The sequence below is a fragment of the Sinocyclocheilus grahami genome, unplaced genomic scaffold (genome assembly GCF_001515645.1).
Source record: "Sinocyclocheilus grahami isolate Dianchi unplaced genomic scaffold, SAMN03320097.WGS_v1.1 scaffold282.1, whole genome shotgun sequence".
Lineage (NCBI taxonomy): Eukaryota > Metazoa > Chordata > Actinopteri > Cypriniformes > Cyprinidae > Sinocyclocheilus > Sinocyclocheilus grahami.
This window is the reverse complement of record NW_015505461.1, coordinates 184,715-206,210: the sequence shown is the minus strand read 5'-3', so window position 1 is coordinate 206,210 and position 21,496 is coordinate 184,715. Positions and strand designations below refer to the sequence as shown.

The window sequence follows — 21,496 nt, the reverse complement described above, 5'->3', positions numbered from 1 at the left end:
AGCCCACGGAGGGCTCCTGTTCCCGAGTTAAGCCCACGGAGGGCTCCTGTTCCCGAGTATAGCCCAGTGAGGGCTCTTGTTCCCGAGTATAGCCCACGGAGGGCTCCTGTTTCCCCATCTCCAGTGTCGGCTCCAGCCCCAAGACTCACTCCAGTGCCAGCTCCTCAAAAGTGCTTTGCTGTGCCTGGTCCTCCAGATCACCCTCCAGTGCCAGCACCACGTAAGCGCTATCCTGATCCCCAGTACCGCCCTGGAAGGGCTCCAGATCCTCAATTCCGACCAGGAAGGGTTCATGTCCCCGAGTCAGGCACAGGGTGGGCTCCTGCTCTGTCTGCTCCGCCATGGAGGTCTTCTGCTCCGTCTGCTCTGCCCTGGTGGGCTCCTGTTCCGTCTGCTCCACCTTGGTGCTCTGCTTTACCGGCTTTGCCTCAGTTCCCAGTCTCTACATTTCCACATGGACCTGGCCCACCGTCCCTCCTCCTGTTCCGCCTCTGCTCCACCACCCTCTTGGATGGTATTGTGTTGGGAGCGTCTGGAAGCCGCTCTTGGGGGGGGGGGCTCTGTCACGAATCCGGTCCGTGGCTTTCCAGCCGATTGCCACCAGAGGTCGCTCTCCCATTACATTGGCTCTCACACCACACAGACTGTTACACATTACCCTGGTCTGCATTTCCCATCAACCATTGCACTGATTACACACACACAGCTGAATGCACTGATCACTAGTGCTGTGTTCAAAATATCTATATGACGATGTATCGTCACAGAGATTTGACGATACGAGTATCGATACAGCTGGCCTTGTATCGATACTGTGGCACGTGTGCAGCAGTGGACTGCGCTTAATATTACAACGTTTAAAATTGAGTAGAAAAGTGCGAGGTTTCTAAAAAAGAATTAATAGAGCATCTGTTAATAATCTGGCCGCAGAGGAACACAACGGGGTTGCCTGATATAAAGAGACGTAATCCCCAAAACAGAGTTTTACACTTGCGCAATACAGAAATATCTGCTAAACGTGCTACTTATCTTTGTCAACCTGGCAACCCTGTGCTCACGTGCTCTCTCTCCACTGGATAAACACGCTTGCTTTCTGAAAACAGCGGTTAACTTGCAGTTTAGCTATCTCCACCTCAAGTCTATTCTCAGAAAGTGTGATTCATCAACTGTTCATTTACGACAGAGAGAGAGAGGCTGTGTATGTATGAATTACCACCGTTTTGCCGCATTTCTCTATTAACAGTAAAGCTGTGGCTTTAATTCCTTTAGAAACAATGATGTTACCAGCTCCTTGTTGAGAAAGATAATGTAGCTCTTGAGCGATTAATCTATTCAGTTGATAAAATTGCAGGGCAGCGCTAAAAAGTTTGTTCCTGAATGTCTGAGTTCGGCCGCAGCGTGATCTGTGTTTGTGACTGCACTTAACACCAAACTGCTTGTTTCACACAAATGCTGGCACAGACGTGCACGTTTGGCTAGAATCGCTCTGAACTCGTGCATCTTCAGAAGCGGAGCTGCGCGGAAAGTTACAAAAAATGTTGTGCACACCGCCACGCGAAACGACGTCACGCGCACTCAAAGCAAACTTGCCGACGCTCGAGTATAAATCAGCCTTGAGAGTGTGTGCGTTAGATACAGTGAAGACAGCGCGTTAGTTTAGAACTCTTCTCATTTTTTTTTATGCTACATAAGCCATGGACTTCCTCGCTCTCACTGCCGAGTATTGTTCTGCATTTAGCACTCCCCAAGTGTTAGCTGCTTTACCGAGCCATTCCGTGTTTCTGATTAGTCTCTAGTTTTGTTTAGCGTTTATCTCTCCTCTAACGATAGCTACATTACTGAGCCATTCCTTTTCCCATTTTTAGTTTTAGTCTGGTCTAGTCTTTCCGTGATGCCTTGTTGTCTGTTTCCTGACCTTCTGCCTGTGTTTACTGGATTACCCCTCTTGTCAAGCCCTCTGGATACTGTTCACTGATTGTAGACCAACGCTAGCCCAAGGAATATTCTTTGTCTTGCCTGTGCCATACCTGTTTGCTGTTGTTCGACCCTGCCTGTGTTTGACCACTTCTCTTGTGAAATAAAGCTTGCACATGGATCCGCATGCCTCTCGTCTCGTCAGCCCCGTTACACACTTAGGCGTTAGCTTAGAGACTAGTCAAAGCCAGCAAAATGACAATCATGTCATTCACTACAGCCCTCCGCCACTGCGATTCCGTCTGCGCCGTCTAGTCCTCTAACGAAGACCGAAGTGGTGATGGTGCGGGATGTCCAGGCGCTTTCTGAAATTCTGTTGGCTTGCTTTTCGTTATCTCTGCGTGCCTGCGACTTCAGTTCCTGCAGAGCGCGTTTTTTCAAGTGCAGGAATTGTTAATCGCCTTAGGTCCTGTCTTTATTTTTGTTCATTTTGTTTTTTGATGATATAGCCTATATGAAGTATGTTTTTAAAAGCTGTTTTAATGCTATTCCTTGATACAATTTCCTATTGTTTTTGACTTGTGTTTTAATATGTTGGCTAACGTTATATGAAGATGAAGAATTCTGTCAGGCTATTGATTGATTTTACATTGTTCTGCATTTCCCCAGCTGATTTTAATAAATAAGCATTGGCTGACGTTGAGTGTGAGCTCCTCTTTTTTTTCTTTTTTTTTTTTTTACAACCGCCTAAAATTAAATGATGATAACGCGAGGCAAGCGTATGGCGTAATTGTGACCTATTTTTAGCGGAATTCATTGCGGTATTTGACAGTGTGATTCATAGATTAAGGATTTAAAATATAGGCTATTATATACATGCACACACAAAGATTTTTTTCTTACCATCTTTTGGGGGTTACTTGCTTTTAGACTAGTTGACTAGTCCGATACCATACTTCTGTTTAACACTCGTGATGTTCGGGTCCTTTTTGCTCTGAAAATTTATTATTTTTCCCGAAAATACTAGTTAATGTTATCGCATTGGACTGAAATTTTGTGACTTTGTTCACAAAGGGTATAACTACTTAAAAAAAATGTTTTGATCATTTTCATACTTTTCTGGGGGAGATTTTTCACCTTGTTACACCCGTGATGTTACAGAGCGAAAAAAGGCACTCCCTCAAATAATTGCTTATAAATCACTCATTATGCTATATTATCACCAAATATTGGATTCAATCTTTTTGTCAACTTCTTTTCTTTCCTTTAGGACTGGTTTTGTATTTATATTTGCTTCTGATTAATCGTAGGCCTCATTTATCTGAGAGTAGGCACCTCATTTTTTGAGTGAAAAAAGCATTATTTATGAATAATTTTCACAATATTAAATAAAAACTGATGAAAATTTGCACTGTTTATCGCACTAGTGTACTTTAATGTTTAATCAGGGAGTTTGCTTTTAAATGCTTTTATTTTGTACAAAATGGCACAAAGTCACACTTGTGGTGTTCCCGGTCAAAAATGTCCAGCCATTCAAAGTGAATGGGAAAGAATGAAAGGAATAGAAACTATAAGTGTTCAGGAGCATGTTGATGTTCACGTTCACATATGTACGTGTGCTTGCAAACATAAAGGCCTTGGACCTGTTCATGTTTGGATGCATTACCAGTTTTCTATTTCATCCTACCCTGAACTGCATCCAATATAATTTCATCAGTCTGATAGTGTAACTCTCTCTTACTCACTCACTCACTCACTCACTCACTCACTCACTCACTCACTCACTCACACACACACACACCAGCGAACTGGCTTCACCCTGCTTCAAAAGAATCTTTCTTTCATCAGACAGAGATGTAATTATCACGATCAAGGTGCAGATTCGTAGCAAGGAGATCGGTAAAATAATCCATGTGACATCAGGGGTTCAACCGTAATATTACGAAGCTACGAGAATACATTTTGTACACAAAGAAAACAAATAACGACTTTATTCAACAATTTGTCTGCTCCACGTCACCCAGGTGCCATTTTGGAGAATATCCACTGAACGCAAACGGCGTATGCTATTCTGTGTCAGCTGCGTCATGCAGATACATTGTTTTCGTTCAAATCAAAGCATAAACAACGTAGACATTGTATCCGCATGACACAGCTGACACAGAATAGCATACTCTGTTTACGTTCAGTTCTACTGACTGATTCTTTTAATTATTTTGAGATATTTAAAAAATTGGAACTCTCAATTTAAATGGTGCCAGAGACAGAAGAGAATGTGTTTGTTTGGATTTATAAAACAAAAGTGTATTGGTGTTACTTTTGTTCAAGAATCACATAGTGACTTAAAAATGAGGTAGACTGGATAGGATGAAGAATGGGATGGTAGATTTTTTATTTTATTTTATAAGCCATATGTCTTCTAATAGCGTAGCTGTTTTGTTTTCAAGGAAATCACTACCAATTTATTATGAAATAGAAGAAATAGTTAAAGGGCTTTTTTTTTTTTTAAGTTAAACCTAAGTTTGAAAATGTTATAATGACTTTCTTTAAATATTTATGCACCTAAAAGGGGGCTAAAAGAATATATTTTTTTATACAATTAGCGTTGTTATGAAAGACCGAAGCTCAGAATAATTTTTGTTCCTAGGTGGAGATTTTAACTGTAAAGAAAATGAAAAATGATAGAATGTCAAGGAGCAAAAACTGTTTTATATTTCTTTACAACAATGGTGGGAATGTGGCAAGGTCCACATTAAGCAATTGAATCAAGAGTATACTCCTAATGTTACTAAGGATGTGGCACGGTCAATGAAGGAATTAGAAAATGAAATAGTAGAACTTTTGAGTACAACAGCTTCTACAGGAGATGGTGATTGTTTTGAGTAACAGTAAATCCAGGTTTGAAAGCACAAGAGGCATTAATTTGTTTGCAATTTAAAATTATCACACAAATGGATGCACCGTCTAAAGTGTTTTTTTTTTTAGAAAGCAAAAATGGTCAACGTTTTATTATTCACTCATAAGAATTGACACCGGAAAAGATCTTACTGAACATAGTGAAATACGCAAACAACTTTGACCGTGTGGAACATGCATGTTTAAGAGATTTTTTAGAAGCTTTTGATTTTAGTCAAAATTGTATAAACATGATTGAGGTCATGTATCGGAACATTGAGAGTATACTCAAAGTCAGTGGTGGTCTGAGTGCTGCTTTTGAAGTTCAGAGGGGAGTTGGACAGGGATGTGCTATGTCCGGAATGTTATATTCCCTGGCCATTAAACCTCTACTTCATAAATTAAGAACTGAGTTAAGTGGGTTCAATAAACTACACTGTAATGTCTGTATGCTGATGAAGTAATTGTTTTTATATCTGGTGCTGATGAAAAAAATAACAGTTTTAAAAACATTTCTTCTGCAAAAGTCTACTGGGAAAAAAAATTGGCTTTTTAATGGGAGATTGGAATGGAGGACCTCCCAATTTACCTGGAGGTTTAATCTGGAAGAAAGGTGGATTAAAATTCCTTGGATTTTTTTTTAAGTAATGATGATTTTGTTCAAAAGAATTGGGCTTGTATGCTAGAATAAGTCAAAGGATGTTTACAAAAATGGAAATGGCTACTTCCCCAACGGTCTTATAGAGGTCGCGCACTTATAATCAGTAATCTGGTGGGGTCCTCTCTATGGCATAAACTTGCATGTGTAGATCCGCCTGTTGAACTTTTACAAAAGCTTCAGGGAGAGATGGATATTTTTTTCTGGGACAATTAAACTGGACACCTCAAAAGTGTTATTTTTCTCCAAAGGGATTAAGGAGGTCAAGACTTAATGTTGTCAGCAGAGGAGCAACTTGTCGGTTACAGATCATTCAGTGATTAATGGTGGGACAAAGTCTAGTGTGGAAGCCATTAGCACAAAGGATTTTACATGGAGTGAATGGAATGGGACTTCATGCTGCACTTTTCTTAATGGATCATACTTTTTTGATTTGACTGGACTACCCTCTTTTTATAAAAGTCTTTTTAATGTATGGAGGCTTTTTAAACATCAGTGTACAGAGTCAGCTACATCTCTTTTTTGGTTGCTTGAGGAACCTGTGGTCTGGGTATAAGATCAGTGAGATCTGCTAGAAAGTTTCTAGACAAACTGGATGAGGTTTTAAAATCCCAAGAAATAACTCTATTCGAGAGATACAGTATAGGTGATATTTCCCCTGATGCTAATGACTTTTTCCCAGACATCAGAATTATACCTGATCTTGAAAAATCCAGTTACAATAGTTGTGTTTGAATAAAATAAAATTTCGATTTTTGTACAGTTAAAGGAAAGGTGCTATACAGATGCATTGTGAAGACAATTAATAATAAACATGTTAAAAGATAGAGCTGACACAGTGTGAAATTAAACCAGAGTGCAGAGAATACTATACAAATCACCATTGACTAAAAGGACAGGTGATCTTTAGTGGAGAATCTTGCATGGTGCCATAGCTGTTAACCCTTTTGTGACAAAAATGAATCCCACTATAAATGATAATTGTCCTTTTTGTTCAGGGAGAGAAACAATATTTCATTGTTTTATGAATTGTGACAGACTTTCTCCACTCTTTGATCTCCTAGACTTATTTTCTTATTAAATTTTACAAAGCAATGTTTTATACTGGGTTTTAAGTATAGTAGACTACAGAAATATAGGTCTCAATTAATCAACTTTATGGTCAAGCCAAACTTGCGATTTATATTTCTAGAAGAAATAAAATAGAACAGAGAAATGGACAGCACATTATATACATTTTTAAGAATATGTTCAAATCAAGAATTCTTGTTGATTTTAATTATTACAAACTGATGAATGCAATCAATGTTTTTAAGATTGAATTGTGCTGTGATGTGGGTATGTGTTCTGTACTAAATGAGGAGTTGATTTTTACACGTGAATTAGGGTAGTTTAAAATTATGTAGTGTTGTTTTTATTTTTTGAACTGTTTTTTAAAAAGTGTTTGTAAAACACTTTCGCTCTCTCTCTCTCTCTCTCTCTCTCTCTCTCTCTCTCTCACACACACACACACACACACACACACACACACACACACACACACACACACTCTCTGCCCAGCTAACCTTTTTTTTTCCTCCAAAGGTGTGCTGTTACATTCCTTATGCTGAAGATTAGCTTTATTGTTTTGACAGAGAAGTATGAAATGTGCAGATTGCTTCACCTTACTTACAGAGGTGTGGAATTCCTACAGCTACAATGTTTGCTTTCCGCTGTCTGGACATTACTGCAATCAGTGCTCTCAGTGGAGGCTTGCAAGCTCTGGGAAGATGTGACTCAAATGACTAACATCTACATGCTTTTTCACAAGGGATAATCTGGCACTAAGAGAATTCCCACTCAGAAAATCCCAGCAACTGCCACCCACAGTAAAACGAAACCTGACGTTGAACAGTATTAATGGTTTTAATGAAAACCATCTTGCTTTTTTTCCTTCTGTGGATTAGATACACATTCTGTGGCCGGGAATTCCAGGGAAGGCCAAGCCAGTTGTGAACAATCAGAGGCTTAGGAGAAGAAGAAGACTAGGAAAATGTAGATCACCACTACGAAATGTTAGCCTGGGTACACTTAGGTCAAATTCACATTCGTAGTCACAGTTTCCTTAATTATCTAGGTTTCAAGCTTAAGTTCAGAGTGCTGCTTTGCTGACATGGTTACCTTTGACCTTCTTCTAGAAAGACAGTAATAACTCTTTTTGCAGATGTCAAAGAGTGGCCATCATTGAATTGTGTCTCAGACGCACTGCTTTCATGCTGTCTAATGTATTTTGCATGCACAATCGGTAAGATCATTCTCTGAACTCAAAGGTCCAATATTATGGTTGACTTAACACAAATGATGAGGTGTAAAAGTGTGTAAATGCCTTAAGAAGGTTATTTTCTTGGTAAAGGTCAACATGAAACATTAATCACAACCCATTTTGTTTCTGCAATGTGTATTTCTGGGTGAAAAAAGATATCAGTGAGAAAAAACGTTCGGAGTCCATCCTGGGAATACGGTTGGCTTTTTTTTTTTATATGAATTGACGTGCACAGGCTCTAAATTATTGTTAGCCATTCTATGTAATTTATGTAGTCAATATAATTTATTCCCTGTTGGATATCATGGTTTTTATCCAGCATAAAAATATATTGTGTTAGTCCTCAATCATTTTTCGTTAAAGATTATTTAAAGTAGTTTAATTAATAATGGATGAGTTGTTCTGTGTTTTCCAAACAAATGCACACTGGTATGTGGAAGTGATGAGACTTTCCGCATGCTTTCCCACCACTGTATGTGGGAGAGGAAAGTTCCGGAAAGCAGCAGTGCTCTCTGGGGTGTGTCTGCCACGTGCCCCCCGCTGCCAGGGTCAGAACTCGGGTTCTAGTCTCACCAGTTACTTCAGAGACTTGCGTAAGCTGCGCTCTTTTCACCAACATTCACTTCCTTAACCACAGGAAGCTTGTGATACTCTTGGGAAGAGTAGTTTATCATCGTCAAGCATTATTTGTTTTTATAATGCGGTTCCATTAACTTGTATATAACATTTGATGAAATATTAGCTTAATCTGATTTTTAACAAATGACACCAAAGTGTGATTAATGACTCTTTAGATAAACATCAAATTTCTCTTGTACTAGTACATGTAATTTTGGCCATAATGTTGGCAAACGCTCAATCAACATGTTTACGTGGAGAACAATACTCTGATTTTATTATGATTTAGACAATACTCTCTCTGATTATGAATATACCATGTAAACAGAGATTCCCTTTCAAGGGAACTTCGAACTGCGTCCTCTTGGGGTCACTATGGGGAACACCTCGTCGTGACCTGTGTCTGAAGCATACAATGAAAAAACACCAGCAACACATTGGACCGGTGACAGCCATGACGTTACTACCGGTGCGACTGTAGTATAAATAGGCGCCGGGAGAACACATCATCCTCTTCTTCGTCTTCACTGACTGTTTTGTTTGAAGCGTGCATTTCCGTGGTAAGAGCGATCTCTATTCATATCATTATGGCGAGCACTAGCAAAGCGTTTAGAGGATGTGTGCATCCGTGTCGTCATTATTTGACACCTGATGACACACACGATCTGTGCGTTGTTTGTTTGGGTGAAGAGCACGCACGCAATGTCCTCGGGGGCAATCTGCGTGCACTGCAAGCTTTTCCAATGAAAAAGCTCCGCTCTCGTTTGTCTCTCTTTTTGAGGAAAAAGGGGCAGCCATCTGCTTCCCGTGGTTCAGGACCCGCCGCTGCTGAGGCGCGGAGGAGAATGAGCTTGTGGGGATTGCAGGTGGATCTGGCCGATGAGTTTAAAGAGGGGCTTTCCCTCTCGCGCTCGTTGGCTGTGGACGAGAGTGAGCCGCTGGAGGATGATGTTATTTCATTAACATTATCTAATCCAGGGGCCAGTGCTCTGCTGGGTTCAGCCCAGGCAGAGCAGGAAATGTCTGAGGAGGGCGAAGAAGCAGGCGAGGCTTGACTTGCCATGGAAGCGGGCAAAGAAAGTGACGTCGCAAGGTCGTCTCAATGAGCTTTATCTTTCTGGCCATAACCCTCCAGCTCAGGTGAGCCTTCCTTTTCTTCCTGATCTCCATACAGAGATCGAGAAGGAATGGAAGAGGCCATTTTCCTCATGCATCCATCGATTCCAGCGTAGGAGTTATGCCAACATCGAGGCGATGTGCGAAAACGGCTATGAAAAGATGTCCCCTGTAGAAGAGACGCTGGACAGCTATTTCTCTATGGGTGAGACGTCCTCTCTTAAAACTCCCTCCTTGCCATCTAAGCCCCTTCAGGATACATCTCGCTTGAATGGCAGGGCATACGCAGCAGCAGGTCAGGCTGACGGTTCGTTGCACACGATGGCGGTGGTCCAGGCATATCAGGCTGACCTGCTGAAAGACCTGGATAAAGGCGAGGGCCTTTTTCCCGATGAGGTAGCTGAGTTGCGCTGCAACGCGGATCTCGCTCTCCGTGCTACTAAGCAGGCCACCTCTGCAATGGGCAGGTCCACAGGGCTCCGGTGCGGGAATCAGGGTGGGTGAGTATGATCCATTTCTAAATATATATATACTGTGTGTAAGAGCTTTGTGCACTTTCTGAAATCCACATGGTGGTAAGTGTGCACGCTGAACACTTTGCACACTTTCTAAAATCCACATAGTGGTAAGTGTGCACGTTATACTTTGCGCACTTTTCTGAAATCCTGTATGGTAAGGGTTATGCGTTATTAGCCTTGTTCCCTTTCTCTGAGTTGGTTTAGACCCCGGTACCTTGGGCTCTACTCAACCAGTGTGTCTTTGTTGACACACTTTTGAAGCATCGCTCCCCTCACTATTGAGGGTTATTGTGAGCATGGTGCTTTCTTTCGAGTGTCTGAATTCTCTCCCTTCTGAGGAGTTGGATTCCTCGCTCCGTGGGCTGTTCTCGTGGTAGTGTTTAGCAGTGCTCCCCTTTATCAAAGGGTTGCCTATGAGCACGCTACTCCTTTCTGAATTCGAAGTTCTCCTCTCACGTGAGAGTTGAGTTCTCTGTTTTCCCAGAGCACCTGGAACCAGCAGCATCAGGCGAACTAGGCCCTTCCTCCGCCTCTCTGATGTGCTGAGTTTTTTGGCTAGCTTGCAGTACGTTTACCCTTCTGATTTCTAACGATCGTGCTCTAGGTCGAGCCCCCTTTCGTTGAGAGCTGGGTGTTGTGCTCCCTCAACTAAGGTAACTTACTGCTAGCTGTTCCAGCATTGGAACATGCTGCCTTTCTAAAATCTACACTGTGGTAAGTTTGCACGCTAGTACTTTGCGATTTTTCTAAAATCCTGTATGGTGAGGGCTTTGCACGTCAGATTCGTGCCCTTTCTTGAGCTGGTTAAGCTCCGGTTCCACCTTGGGCACCACTCCCCCTTGTATCTGTTGAGACCGTTCCTTCAGCATATGCAGAGCATGCAGTAGCCCCTGTGTGACAGGCCAAGACTTAGTATGATTCTAGGCTCTTGATCGTATTCCCTTAAAGGAATCTATTCCTGATTCCAAGCCTTGAGCTCTACTCCGAGCCCAGGAGTTCTGTCCCTAACAGGTAAGTTTTGGGGGTATGTAGCCTAGGCCTATGGCCGTAGGGGATAATGTCACTGACAGCCGTCTTAACGTCCCAGGGGCAACTCCCATGGCTGTGGTAGAGTTGGTACTTAGTGCTCGCCATGGCTTCTGGCATGCATTCCCCTCAGCATGGTGGCGTGGGTATACCATTCCCCATAGCTACCCCTAGAGGACGAAGTTTGAAGTTCCCTTGAAAGGGAACGTCTCAGGTTACATATGTAACCATGGTTCCCTGAGTAGGGAATGAGACACTTTGTCCTCTAGGTTTCCTGCCATGCTTTGGACGCAAGCTTCAGACAAAGAAGTGGATGATGTGTTCTCCCGGCGCCTATTTATACTATAGTGACGTCATGGCTGTCACTGTATTCTTCAGACATGGGTCACGACGAGGCATTCCCCATAGCGACCCCTAGAGGACGCAGTGTCTCGTTCCCTACTCGGGGAACCATGGTTACATTCGTAACTTGGGATGTTTTTGATTACCTTAATCTGGCTAAAGTCATAATCGGAGTAAACACTAATCGAATTAAGACATGTGGAGTATTTCTATTTTAGTCGCATTATTGAAGTGCAGTAAAGACATGTACACACCTTAATCAAATTATTGAAGTCGTGTAGAACTTTTCATTTTACGACAGGACACACGCACAGCAGTGTTCAACCGTTTGACAAAAGAATGGCTTCAACAACGCCGTCGTCTGTTTGCATGTATAGCATGACAAATAATTAACTGCTCTTGAAGCTTTCAGTGAATAAAAAATTAAACACCCAAAACTGTATATGGCATCATAATGAAGACTATTTGTTTATACGTTACATTCTGGAGGGGATGTCGGATGGCGTCACGTGGTGATGTAATGACGTGTGTCATTAATCGAACTATGTACTATAACATGTAAAACGGGAACATGAAAGGAATTTTCTAAAAGCAACTCATGTAAACACCTTAATCGTAATATTATCTTATTCAGAATAAGGTACATAGTTAGATTATTGATGTCCATGTAAACGTAGTCATTGATGCGGCAGGAAGCCACTGAACGCCTCCAGATTAAAAATACTAATGAAACCTTTTCAAATTCATGGCTAAAAGGATCATATTTTCCTTATTTATCAAGCAAAGTGATGTTGACATCTATAAGGAGATGCTTTTTCCATTCTTTATTGTATCTGAATATGAAAAACACAAAGCATCTCAGTGTGTGACTTATTTACAAATAGGCCATTCTACTGCCAAATACTCTGAATTGAAGTTACTTAAACACCCCAAATCGTTTGCCAAACACATGTATTAGTACCACCAGGACTTTGCAGGATTTATTTTTCTTTTTTTCAGATTTTTGCAGCAGAAATGATTGAATTGCTGTAGATTTTCCCCAAAAGTGTGAGTATATTTGCAGCATTTTTGTATTGTTTCACACTGAAAATGCATCAGTAATCACAACGTAGTCATGCAGTTAAGAGTTAGTGACAGTAAGAGTTCTCGGCAAGGCAACCAGCATAGAAATCCTCTTCTAGATTCTATACTAGAAATTCTATACTAGAAATACCTAGAAATGGCTTGCACACTGTCACTGAATTCGTATGTAATCAGGGACACTGATAAACTACACATTTTAAAAGTTATAAATGATTTCATGTTTTTAACAATTTAACAAGTATATCATTGTCTAATGTTGTACTTTTTTTTTGGGATCCAATAAAATCTCTTGCTTGGTTTGGTAAGGCAGGCTGTTATTCTTTCCATAGTGACTCAGTAACTCTACACCATTTTTGGGGTATATGGAGCTGTATCAAGTGCTCTAGAGCCCTGATTCTTGTTAAAACAATCACGGCTACACGTGTCAAAACACAAGACATCACAGTCATCTAGTTCTGCAGAAAATCTTATAATGGTCCCACAGATTTCACACTCCTGCTATAGTGCATAGGTTAGAGGTAACCAGCGGTGCTGCTATCTGTGGCGAGCGCTGAAGTGGCCTTTCATTGAATCTCACTGGAAACAAACCAGAGAAAATGCCAAGACAAACTGGAAAGACAAATATAGCTTTGCAGAGGCCTCTCTGTGTTCATTCTTACCCAGGTGCCCTCACTCACCTTGTCTAGCCAGAATATTTCTGCTGCGATCCGGTCCATTTTCACATATATACTGGAAATTGAAGTACAGTTTGCATTAAGCAGAGCAACTTGAAAACCCCAAGCAGTGCTGTCTGTCCAATAAAACCTTTATTTTACAGGTTACATTATGCAGCGATGCATTTCCATCAGTGTTTTACAGTAAAGTATAACCACAGACCTCAGGTGGTACTCATTTCAGGCTGTAATTGTTGACTGTGCAGCTTTTTTTCTCTTCCTGTAAGGAGTGCTTACTAAGGCACTATTACTATTTGTACCTGCGGTTAGTGTAAAACCCTAACCCCTAAGTCTTAAACTTTAGCATGGCCGTTTGTGGTACGGATATGAAAGAAATTATATCGCTTGTGGAGAGTTGTGCTTGTACCTTTCTAAACAATCAAAACTCTTTTGCATGGTGGACGATAAAAAAGTTTTATAGTGAATGGTATTAGTGAATTCACTGAATTATCACTCTTTGAGTGTGCTAAATACAGAAGTCACTCCTCTCACCCTAAAATTACCCTAGATATAGGATAGTGATGATAACCATAGGAGCATTTTGCTATCTTGCAGCTAAAAATAACAAACATGTCTACAATTGAATTTGGTTGGTGTTAGTTTTATAAATCATAGGTTGGTGTTAGTTTTATTAACTCTATAAGTTTTAATAACTCTAAGAACACCATTATATGCTCATAGTAACACACTTAAACCATAGCAACTGCATAGCAGGGTTATTATAGTTAGAAAAACTATAATAAAGCAACGGTTCTAATTTTCACATGTTTATCAGCTGAACCCCATAGACATACAATAATTTACTTGAAGGATTCCCTGAGATTTTAAAGCTACACTATGTAACTTTTGACCCTTTAGCCGTTGAAGCATAAAACTACAAGCTTCTTGCAGAAGAACATTGTTTTGGTAATTATGTAAGATGTGCTTTGGTTCTGCTGTGCCTCTGGAGTGCAGAACTGTGAGAGATCGTGCTGAACTGAAGTGCTTGACAGCTTCAATTATTATTATAGGGGGAGTCTTTGCTTGCTTTCTGTATATAATTCATTCACAAGTTAAATAAAAGTTAATTTCTGAAATTAATGTCAAAATAGACCTGAACGTATAGTAAGTGTTGTAGTAATAGATCTGCAAACTAATAAACCTGCTGCAGCATATACATTTTTTACAGTTAGGTACGGAAAAGGACAATTGCTTTCAAATTAAAAAAGAAGAAAAGGAAAAAAGAAAGAATAACAAGTTTGTTCAATAAGGCACAAAATATGAGGTATCATTCATGTCAGTGGTACAAAAGGTTTGGAAGTTCTGGGTGAGCAATAGTACAGTATGAGCAATAACAATAGTGACGCCTTAATAAGCAGCAGTAATTGAACCCAGTTCTACTCCCCTATAAAGCTTCACTATGCCACACTAATATGAGTTATGTATACACTAATTTTTTTCTGTTTATGTTTGTTAAAGTGGTGTGCGCTGCTTCGCTCTATAAAATAAGTCCTTTATATGTACCCATAATTCTCCACACTGTATATGCACTCTCAATTGAAGTTGTGAGTTCAACCCAAATGAGTTTGAAAACTAGCCCTCGCCTATATTGCTACAAAGTCAAAACTCTCTTTAAAACAAAAATAAAAGCTCTGTCCTAACAGTGACCAGTTGTAGCTCTAGTTTGGGGCTTTTTACAGAGGAGGGCCCAGTGCTCTTTGCTCGTTTATGCTTTAGCAGAAATTATTTTTTAGCCACAAAAAAAGTATATTTTGACAGTCCTGCCATGATTAGAATAGCTGGGCCTGCCATTGCATTTTCCTAATTCTCACAAAAGTTAAATGCTCACACATGTGCTCATTTTGCTCCTATGCTGCGTTGTTGGAAAAATGTTATGAGAAATCCCATCTTTGGGTGGCTACAATGTAAATGTTGCAATTGAATCTTAAGAGAGTTTCTGCAAAGCTTGTAAAGCTATTGTTATGACAACCGATGGGTAGTTGACATATTGTGACTCTGGATTTTTTTTTTTAACCATGATTTTTTAAAGTTTTATTCAAATGTTGTCAAAACTTATGTGAACTGTACATTTCAGGTTTATTTTGAGGTGAAACCAGGCTAATTTGTAAATGCAGACTGTAGAGATTTGTAATATTGACCGTCATATCAGTTATCAACCTTCATTAACAATTTTTTTTTTTCTACATCAACCTTTGTGCCAACCGTCAACAGCTGTGTTTTTCTTCTCTGTTCCACAGGACACACTGGACATTACATCAAGGCCCTTTTCAGCACCAGTCTGATTTTCCTCTTGGCACATGTCAGCTTCCAGATCTGCCTATATACCATCCCCAGCCTTGATGATGAACTGGGACATAACTGTAAGTCCGACTTGTTTCAGGTGAAATAAATAAAAATTAAAAAGAAGATCAAAGCAGGGGTCTCGAGTTATTACCTGTTCCAGGCTCATAGGTGGAGGGTGAACCAACTCCAGGGTAAGGCTAAAAGCAGCCAAATGTATTAACATCATTAATGTTTAGGCAAGAACCAGACATGGGTGCCATGTAGGCTAAACATTTTTTTTAAAGGGACTGAATTTGTATTTAACGTGATTACAATTTAATAAAAACGTTAGAAATGTATAATTGTATTACGTTTCCTTTCCACGGTTATTCAAACAGCGAATAAATTATATATAGAAAGTGACATTATCACTAACATTGATCAATGCGAGGTTAAGCACTCTCAAAAGAACTAAACTATCGTTATAATCACTGAAGCTGTATACACCTGTTAAATGAATCTCTTACTTACATTGTACGTACATCTGCGCTTTGTTGTTTATGATGAGCGAATTCGCAAGGGTCCGGAATTCAGTCAGCAAACTCGCGCGCACTCAACAAAACTGATGAGTTTGAACGATAACTTATCTGAACGCTTCTGATTGGCCATTGCATTCCTAAGCTCAACAGAATTGTGTGTGATTGGTTAAAATGCGCAACACTGTAAAACTGCCTTAAATTAAATATGGTGCAGATGAGCAGAACATGAGTAGATCTTAATTTAATGCCGCAATCGACACTGTCTATTCATATTCAGTTTGTTAGCAACAGACGTAATAGATTGAATTTGTTTGTGCAGGGGCATTTTTGTCCAATTTAGTGGCATTTTTGTCCCAAGTCCCCATGGTCCCCGTGGCCCAGTCTTACACATGCTCCACCTATGTCCAGGCTGTTCTGTAGGTAGTTGACCAGCTAAGTTAACATGTTCAAAGCCAACTGAACCACCATAAGCTGGTAGCTGGTTTGTTGCTGGTCCAAGATGGTCTTTGTAAAGAAAAAAATATACTGTATAACTTCATACTCACTTAGACTTTATTTTTAACTGCCTTTGTCAAAGTACAATTTCCTCAAAATGAGAACAGAAGTCAGTAATTACTTTCAGGTGAAAAATGTGTTCATCGCAATCAGTGTTGGATAATTACTTGACACACCTGTCTTGATCAACTAAAACATTAATGAAGGTCACAGACAGATCTGTATGTCACGTTTTGTCTTCTCGGGCTGAGTAGGTATTTCTTTTGAACAAGTAATTACTTGGTGATAGTGTTGTCAAAAGAACCGACGTTGGTACTGAAATTTAAAAAATGTGTCGATACTAGCATTTCCCGCTAGCATTTTTAGCGCTGCTGAGCGGAATCTTAAACACCTCTGAGTGGCCATTATGTTCTCGTGCTCAACAGATATGTCTGTGATTGGCTCCAATGATCATCGCTTCACACTCTTCACCAAGCGCTTACACATATACACACAGAAGCGTTTGAAAGCCGTGTCTATCAGTAGTGGATCCCTAATATATCTGAGCATGTGAACACAATGGCCAATCAGAGCTGTTTAAGAATCCGCTCAACAGCGCTCAAAATGCTAGCAGGAAATACTGGCATTGTCATATTTTTAGAATTTCAGTACCGACATCGGTACTTTTGACAACACTACTAAGTAACTATTAAAAAAGTATGTTCTTTGTAGTATAAATGTAATCCAGACATACTATGTTGGCCATGTTTTCATTAGCTTTGTTTACATGGTCCCTGATAATCCGTTTGTAATCGGACTAGTAAAAAAGACCATGTCAATCAGAATGAATTGGCTAAATCCGATTAAAAAAATGTCATTCAGATTGTAGGTTTAAACCATTTTTAATCCGTTCAGTAGGACATGTAAACACTTGATTGGATTGAAAACTGAAACTGGAGAGTTATGCACATTTGCAGTGACGTAGAAATGGTGTAATGACGTATTACACAAAGAATGAGCTGCTAAAACATAAGTGTCATAAATGGCTGTTGTCGTTGAAAAATTCTTCCAGTCATCGCCTGTGAAATGGTGCAGGACAAATGTTGTCCCACCAGTCCTGCTCAGACTTTCTTTGACAGACACCTTATTTTGGGTGTGGGAAGTGGCATTTTTACTGCTTGATAATTATAAGCAGCATGGCACAAAGCTTTGTTTGCTCATCGTCTCCTAATAAGGACCTGAAATTTATAGGATGGCTATTGGCTAGTATGCTCTTCTTGAAATAGCGGCAAACTCATATTCTTACAGTATATTCATGCAGTGTGCGAATGTCAGAAGATCAAATCTGATTTGAAGCTTGCGACATATAAACTCGTACATCAACCCAATCTCTTTATTTAGCATTCATGTAAACACTACGTTCAAGTTCATCAGTCGTAATGATTTCTGTCCGACTGAAACAAAAGGTATCCATGTAAATTTAGCTACTGTCATGTGACCTACCAGCATCAGTTGTGTCACTTAACTGCCACAAGTCACAAATCCTGTATCCTATACAGATGTGCACACATACTTTATAAATACATATGTAGCTTCAATCTCAAATGTGTAAAAAAAAAAAAGAAAAAAGAAAACTCAATTTAAAATCCACATTCAAACCATACGGCACCAAAGTTTTAATCTGTGTATTGTATTCAGTAACCTTCATGTTTCAACAAGTTGATCCAAAGATGTTACGGTAAAAAGCAAGCTATGTTTCAAAACACAGCTACCAGATTAAACTGAATTTTACAACAGGGCATTCTCAGGTGACCGTCATTTTTGTCAAGCAGGACATGTTCATGGATCTAAATTTTTTGTTGGTTCCAAAACAACAGTCTGGTTAACTTAAGTCCTTTTTTCTAACCCTAAACCTTAGTACCTATAAAATCAGAAGGAAATGATGTGTCAAAAGCTAAATCTAACTTAAACTAAATCTGAAAATTAAATTTATCTCACAGAAATGTTAATCCAGGACCTTGTTCGACTTGCCAAAATCACAAATTGCATGATATGTACTGTAATCCATTTGAGAAGCCACAGTTATTAGCCTCTCTTATTTGAGGTTTGGACGACGTTTGCCTTCCCTTCCAAAATTGTCCAGAAAGACCAATGCAAGATGTATCATTCCTGAGTCCCACACATCTTTATTGAGTCGCCAGGCTGACTGCAAAGACTTTAAGGGCTTGTAGCCTTTGGCTGACTCTGCCAAAGGAGAGTTCAGTGGCTCATGGAAATGTTTCGGTAGCTTTGCGAGGGCACTTGCGGTTGGCTCGTCTTTATGGCCAACTTGACAGTGTCCAGTACTTAGACAGTATTGTGACTCATTTTATCCTGAGCATACACACCTTCTCTCTTGCTCTCTCTGTAGGCAGCTCATGGGAGACTCTATCAAGACATATTGGAGTGTCCAGGTATGTAGAGAATGAGAGCATGTACAGTATATGTAAGGCATCACATGAAAATGATCAATGCTAGATCACATGTTTAATTTAATTTAATTTTTTGTTTTATTTTATTTCCAAATGATGGCTACATTTTCAATCCTTCTTTTCTTTTCTTTTCTTTTCTTCATGAAAAGCCTGAAACTCTACATTTTCTGATCTGTATAACAGATGCTCAGATATGGCATTTAACAGCTGAGTGGGGCTGCCCCCTAATAGTCAACTAACCGTTAGTCGACGAAAAGAGGCTTAGTTGATAAAAATTTTATTAGTCACTTAGTCGCAGGGACAGAAAAAAAAATTCCATAGGAAGTGGCAAAGTCACGTGACGGACAGATTATTAACAGCTGGTCTATGTCATAATTACAGTACATCGTTTTGTTTGGGACCTCAAATGTAGCTTATCATCTGAAACATGCAAGTAGTAGCATCATTGTGTGGCTGCTCGCTTTAACGTTAACCTAGAAAAATGTGCGCTATTCAAGTGTTTGTGCGGAGTGTGGCAGCTGAATAGTTGCCCGCTCGCTCGGTGCGATCATTTGCTTTTAACTTAAAATACTCCGTCATTTTTGGTCATACAGATAAAAGTAATACATCTTCCAAATCTGTAAAAGGTCTTATTTCTGTGCACTCACAAAAACAACAAATTATTGTGCTTTTGAAAAGTGATGAAAGCAATCAGGGTGCACTTTCTGCCGTCTAGGTCTCTGTCAACTTGAGCGCATAAAAAAACAAAAACAAAAACAAAAAATTCCATGCTTGCCTCACAGACATGAAAAATATACCTATAGAAAGCAAAATGTCTACTTTTAAGTGAACCAATTCAAATGGAAACAAATATTTTCAGATTATGTAATCCGTGTGAAATGTGCATGTGCACTGTGGCGATGACGAGTCAATGTCGTCGACTTCGTCACTGCAGCCGAAAATACAGAAAACACTAGTTTATCAATTAATTATTATAATGTTAAGGCAATCTTGCTGTTTTTTTCCCCAACGCATTCATGATCATTGCTTCTGCGGTGCGCTGTGGCAAGCTTTATGCGTGCGCTTGAGCGCTGATAGGCTATGGGCAATTAAAGGCTAATTATTATGAATTATATGGTTTAATATTAATATAAACTGATTAGTTGACTAATAGCTTTAAATGAACAACTATTAGCCGATCAGAAAAATCTTTAGTCGAGGGCAGCCCTATAGCTGAGTTTGTGGTTGCTTTTGCAGGCTACCGCTGGAGGATCCTTGGAGCATGGTGTGGCTCCTGACCCCAGATCTTGGCATCTTCATTATTTCTCTGATCACCCTGATACTGTGTAGCTGTCTGTTGAAGAAGAGAGAGGAGGGGCCCAATCCTCACATGTCTACACTTCTCAAGGAGGTGAGCTGAGCTGAGTATAGACCAGGCCTACTGCTGATCTACTGTTTTGTTTATGTTTGAGCAGCTTATTATGAGACTGTATTGAGTAATGCTGCTTTAGTCTGAGCCACACACAGCCCACCCATGGCCTGCTGCAGTGGCTAGTGTTGATGTAATCCACCGATTGCAGTTTCACTGATTGGCTCACTTGTGTGAGTCAGGGATTTTATCATTCTGCTGGGAGGCAAATATTTGTTTGCATGCATCCAGACTGATACACAGTCTGATACAATGAGCGCTTCAGAAACTTGTTGATTTTTGTTTAGGTTTAGTTTGAAAAGTTTAGGTTCATAATATAACAAGTTTCATGATCTTCGAAAAATATCATAAGATACAGTGGTCCCAAAAATGTTTGGACACATAAACCATACTTAAAATTGCACAAATGGCAATGACATGCTCAATTTTTTGGTTTCATATTACTTAGTTTCTTTCTTTATTTTGTATTTCTTTCTTTATTTTTTACTGAAGCTTTGGCAAGCAAATGAGATATCCTCAGGAACAACTGCATGTTCTGTTTTATTGCTGAGTCTTATATCCATAAAATAATCTGCACTTAGTAGTTTAAGATTCAGGTAAATTTTGACCACAAAGTGTACATGCACCATGCTACCACATTATTATGGTATCATCGATTTGAGAATTACCTGCCTCTTTACATCATGTAAAAATGTGGTTGATCATTTTATAAGTTGGTCAGATGGATCCTTCCTGTCTAAGTGTATATTATATCCTCCAGACATTGAATTAGAATTAGTCTCGCAAGGCATTTTTACACAAAGTACATACATCTTGTGTTGATGTATTTGGACTGTGTGTACACTTGTGAAAGTGAAAGTGAAGTGACATGTGGCTAGAAACTTGGAAACTTGTTGATTCCAAGTATGACCCACAGCAGTGAACATACACACGGAGCAGTGGGCAGCCATTTTTGCTGCGGTGCCCGTGGAGCAGTTTGGGGTTCGGTGCCTTGCTCAAGGGCACCTCAGTTGTGGTATTGAAAGTGGGAGAGAGCACTGTACATTCACTCCCCCCACCTACAATCCCTGCGGGTACGTGTGTGCTGTGTGACCTGGGAACTTTAAAAAAAAAAAAAAAAAAAAAAAATATATAAATATATATTTTTTTTTTTTTTT

General features: G+C 39.8%; 1 protein-coding gene across 1 annotated transcript in view; it reads left to right on the top strand.

Annotated features, from left to right (window-relative positions):
* LOC107600353 (piezo-type mechanosensitive ion channel component 1-like) overlaps window positions 1–21,496 on the top strand; it is a 139,389-nt gene that overhangs the window by 46,651 nt on the left and 71,242 nt on the right. The window contains exons 3-5 of the mRNA XM_016292229.1: window positions 15,423–15,545; window positions 18,871–18,913; window positions 20,168–20,321. Coding sequence (XP_016147715.1) covers window positions 15,423–15,545; window positions 18,871–18,913; window positions 20,168–20,321 — 320 coding nt within the window. The remainder of the gene's footprint in view (window positions 1–15,422; window positions 15,546–18,870; window positions 18,914–20,167; window positions 20,322–21,496) is intronic.